Here is a 4,906-nt window from a genome sequence, read left to right on the forward strand (position 1 = left end):
GTAACCTACGAATGTAATTCTTCGAATTAAAATCATATAAAGAAAATAATATTTCTTTTGTGATTGAGACCGCTCAGTGAGTTTATATCTTAAACGGATATCAGTAATAGGTTATGATTACTATTAATGCATAGCAGTAGTTGGTTATTAATATTGCTTTCAGTTCGTTAAGATTGTTTCCTTTTGAATATTTCAATCTTTTTCTATTTATTTTTAATTCTTTTGGGGTTTAGGGTGAGGATGATGATGGATGAAAACAACAATACCCTTTGCTAAAACTGGATACAGATCAAGAACATGATGACAAAAGAAAACTGATTGCAAGGAAAAGGAAGAATTTTTTAAGAGTTAAACCCTGGAATAAATATGATTCTTACATGAATTTCTTAACTTAAACCAGACAAAGTAGGAGAGATCTGTCTGCACTGCATCCATGCACGCTTCTGTAATCTCTTTATGCTTAGTTTGGGGGTGGTGATGCTGCTGCTGCTGGAAATTTACCCAAAGCTTATTTCTTCTTTCTCGAATCTCGATACAATCTCTCATCCCGGATTCCTTCGAAACGGGATTCTTATTCACCAATAAATCAATAAATGGACCATGAAATACAATTGCAACTGCGTCTGCCGATGTCAGCTACTTCGAAGAAAACAATGAAGATGGCGATTTATTGAAGGTAATTTGAATTTGAAAGGAAGGGTAAGTGGGAGAATGAAATAACTGTGGACACATGGTACATTTTTCTCTTGTGATGAATGGTGTAGGGAGCTGCCATTGTTATTGGACCATGGTAAAAAAGGAGGGTGCGCCTGCCCCATTCCCTCCTCCATTAGGAGCGCTTGAATTCTGTCTCTGAAATTCTATCTTATAACCCATCTTTCGCTCTTCTTCCGATTCCTCATCTTCGTCTTCGTCATCTTCATCTACCTCGTCATCCATGTTATCGCTATCAGCTTCATCTACCTCGTCATCCATGTTATCGCTATCAGCTTCATGAATCTTGTCATATCCATCCACCAACAAGGATTGTCCTTGATGGTGTTGTCGTTGTTGCTGCAACTGCAACCCCTCCCCTTGCTCCTCCATCAGCTCCCTCACAATGTCTACTGGCTTCAATGCCAGCCCAACAAATTCATCAATAGCATCAAATGAAATGCTTTATCAAAATCCAATGGTAATTAATTATGACTATAAACAAGCAGGTGCGCAAAATAAATTTACCTTCTTTGCACCTTCACTGTTTCCTTCTCCATGGGGATTAGCATCAGCAGTAGGTCTAGTTTCGTTTTCGAATTGTGGTTGGGCTGCCGTGCTTGGTGGGGGGTCTTTAGTGTCTTGATTCTGCCGCGACGTTTCTTCTTCAGCTCTGTTGTGGTCACTAAAGCTGCCACTGCTAGTCCCACCTCCAAGTATTTTCTTACGGTAAAGGGCATCGAGCTGGTGAAAATAGGGACATGTTTTGGCATCCTCGGGACGTTTTTTGTTACTTTCTTTGACCCTTTTGAAGTACTTGTTGATGTTCTCCCATTTTTCCTTGCATCGTTTGGCGCTTCTCTTGTACCCCATCCTGGACATACCAGCGGAGATTTCTTCCCAAAAGGGGCCTTTTGGCCCAGCCTCCTGGTACCTGGCTTCAAGCCCGCTCCTAAGGTTTATAAGTGCAAGAACTTCAGCTTTAGGCCATCTAGACGACGCAGGTTCCATGCTCCCGCTCGCACCAATCTCCTGGGGTGGCACCTGCTGCTCCGGGATAGCCATTACTACCTCAGAAGAAATCGCCTGTTGTTGATGCTGATGTTGAACAACTTGTGCCTGCTGCTGCTGGTGTTGAATGTGCAATGCATGTGGCGGTGGTTGTTGTTGTTGCTGCTGCTGCTGGTGTTGAATGTGCAATGCATGTGACAGCTGTTGTTGTTGTGGCTGCTGCTGCGGTAACGACGGTGGCTGATGCGACGGTGTAGCTACTGTAGGAATAAGGGCCTCTGGTTGTGTTGGTGGAGGCGGGGGTGGAGCAGCGGGTATAGTAACAGTTGTTGTTGGTAACTGTATGGTCTGATTAGTAATCTTCTGAAGAAAGGAAATAATGGCAGCATCCCTTGAAGCAGCAATGGCACGTTCTTGAGCCATGAGTTCATGTTCGCGAGCTAACCTTGCCATCTCTTGTCTTTTCCAAGCTTCTTCTCTCACCGTCCTATCTTGCTCTCTCTTCTCTATGGCTTCCAAAAACCTTTGCTGCATGGCTTCTTGTTTCTGCATGACTTGTTTCATCAGATCCTCGAAGAATTCCATCTTCCTCCTCGTCGTACTACCGCCGCCTCGAGAAGACGATCTTTTGCGTTTACGGCTAGTGCCAGCCATGCTCGACGGTTCTCCTCCAACTCCAGCTTCATCTTCTTCGTCATCATCATCGTCAAAGCCTTGAGAAAAAGTAGAGCTATTAGAAGAGAAGCTAATACCAAATGGAACGGCTGTGGTGGTGGTGACAATAGGAGGTGCTGGCGCCGGGACTGGAGCTGACACTTGCATCGGAACTGGCGCAGAAGCGGATCCAGGAATGGATAGAAAAGAAGAAGACATTGGTGTAGCCGTTGTGGGTGGAATTCTGGCAGAATAAATAGGCATGGGGATCCCAACTGAAACAGGAGCCACGTCCAAGCTAGCGGCAGCGGCGGTGGCAGGTGTGACGGGTATCGAGACGTTGGGAGGAGCAGTGGCGGAAGTTGTATGAAGAGCCTCTAGCTGGCTGAAAAACTTATAACTCTTACCATCTTGACGTCCAGCTCGAGCTTCTTTTGTTCGCTTGTAGTACTTGTGGACGTTCTCGAACTTTTCCCTACACTTTTTGGCACTCCTTTTGTAACCCAGCTCCGCCAGCTTCCTGCAAACCACACCTATAGCTTATTATTATTATTTCACATGATCATCTGAACCAGACCTTTTGCCAGAAAGCCGAAGGAGATGAAACAATGAATGAAGCCTCGTAATAATCTTCTTGCTCGAATGAACATTGAACAACAAATTATACATATATATACGAAAATGCATCTGTACTTTCCACAGTCATAATCAATGATTAACCTTTTATTATTGATGTGAAAATGAAGAGAAAACCCAAATAGAAAAAGAAAGGAATAAAAAGAGCTGACTGATGAAGTGAATGAAGGTGGAGATTGTGGGAGGCTCTCCCTTTCATGGTGTTTAAGAATTTGTTTTCTTTTTAAAAAAGAATTCCTCTCGGGATTGGGTTAGAGTAGTTGCAGTGGATCTGGTCCATTTCTTAATTGTAAGAAAGAAGATGCCGCCAGCTCGTGAGTCGTGATGGAAACAGACAGAAGCCATGCGCGTGCGTGCAGATTGAGAGAGAGAGAGAAATGAAAGGGAAAAAAACGCCATTCCCATGAGTATTTCAGCAAGAGCAACGCTTGTTATGAATTCATGCTTGCTGATGATGATGACGACGATGATGGTTATAATTCTTTTTACCGGTTGTTGAATTTACTTGTGTTTAAAAGAAAAAGGAAAACGACTATGTTATTGGGTTTTACTTTACCTTGAAACATCTTCCCAAAGGGGGCCCTTGACAGAGGCATCACGGAAAGTAGCATCCATATCTGATCTAATCTTGAGAAGAGCCAGAGTCTCTTGACCTGGCCACCGGTTACCACTTGCAGCACCACTTCCTCCTCCTCCACGATCGCCTAACCCCAACTCATCTCCGCCGCCAACACTTGCTAGCCTCATGAACTCATCTAAATTCCCACCACCAGCTGGCGGTCTACTACTTATAGGTGATGCCGCTTCCACTAACTGCTCCGACGCCTCGCTTACTGCACCAATCGTTGGAGCACCACTCATCTCCCCGTATTGAACTTGCTGCTTTCCTCCTCCTCCACTACCACCTTCTTGCTGCATCTCCCTTTAATTTAATCGTATCGTCGATGAAGCCAGTTGGCAAAATCAGGAAAAATATTCTTCTTCTTTGTGTGTTATCAATGGTGCATCAAGATCTTCTTCTCCTCCCCCTCATCAATGGCAGTATACAGAATTCAGTTGAATTGTATAGCCCAAACCCAAATCTCCTCCCTCGACCTCCACGCAGCTGCGATGCTGTCTGTGTATGTTGAAAAAACAAAGAGAAAATGGGAGGGGGACTAATAATTGAAACGATAAAGAGAAGTTAAACAAAACAGTAAGTATGGGGTGATGTTAAATACGATTCAAGATTTCATTTTTATCTCTAAAAGGAAAAGCAAAGGAGAAAGCGAAGACAACTGGAAAGATTGGAAGGCAGGAAGAGTATTCCTACGAGTTAGTGCATCCCTTATAAAGTAAAAAGCTTGTCTCTGGGAAAATTAAAGAAGGAAATAACAGAAGGGCGTAATCATTAACAGCAACAGCTGCACTCTGCAACTTTTACGCAGAATAAAAAGCAAAGAGAAAGAGAGAGAAATTGAAGATAAAAAATGGATGGAGATTGAGGATGATTAAGAGAGAGATTGAGATAGAATAAGATGATGAATAAAGAAGACGGTGAAATGATAAAAACAGGCGCGCGAGAGAGGAAAGAGCTTTGTTGTCAGCCGCTTTCACTTTGCACCTAATAATTGTTAAAAATCACTTTTTGCCCCCATTATTTGTTCTACTTTTAATTTTAACTTTTATTACTCAATGCTTCTTATGCATCAATCCATAGGAATTAATTTTTATTTATTAGACTTAATATAATATTATTACAATTTGTTACGAATATTAGAAAAATAATAATGAACAAATTTCTTACTTTCATTAATAAAAAAATATTATTTTTGTTATTTGTTGTTGTATTTTTGTAAGGGTAAATTAAAATTTCATCACTCAACTTCATTTTACTTCTATTTTGATCATTAAAATTTTAAAAATTTTAAAT

General features: G+C 41.8%; 1 protein-coding gene across 3 annotated transcripts; it reads right to left on the reverse strand.

The window, feature by feature from the left end:
- Positions 1–318: 318 nt before the first annotated feature.
- Positions 319–4,584, reverse strand: LOC120155335 (trihelix transcription factor GTL1-like). 3 transcript variants are annotated; one of them, XM_039166887.1, is made up of 4 exons: positions 3,551–4,494; positions 1,222–2,878; positions 964–1,110; positions 319–923 (listed from the first exon to the last, which is right to left on the reverse strand). In XM_039166887.1, exons 1-4 carry the CDS (start codon positions 3,910–3,912, stop codon positions 861–863), a joined length of 2,229 nt encoding a protein of 742 aa, XP_039022818.1. In that variant the 5' UTR covers positions 3,913–4,494; the 3' UTR covers positions 319–860. The 3 variants fall into 3 exon arrangements, with proteins under 3 accessions (XP_039022818.1, XP_039022817.1, XP_039022819.1); XM_039166886.1 differs by having other exon boundaries at positions 319–1,110; positions 3,551–4,504; XM_039166888.1 differs by lacking the exon at positions 319–923 and having other exon boundaries at positions 965–1,106; positions 3,551–4,584.
- Between the last annotated feature and the right edge of the window lie 322 nt (positions 4,585–4,906).

Source organism: Hibiscus syriacus, unplaced genomic scaffold (assembly GCF_006381635.1).
Source record: "Hibiscus syriacus cultivar Baekdansim isolate YM2019G1 unplaced genomic scaffold, ASM638163v2 tig00111166_pilon, whole genome shotgun sequence".
In the NCBI taxonomy this organism is placed as follows: domain Eukaryota; kingdom Viridiplantae; phylum Streptophyta; class Magnoliopsida; order Malvales; family Malvaceae; genus Hibiscus; species Hibiscus syriacus.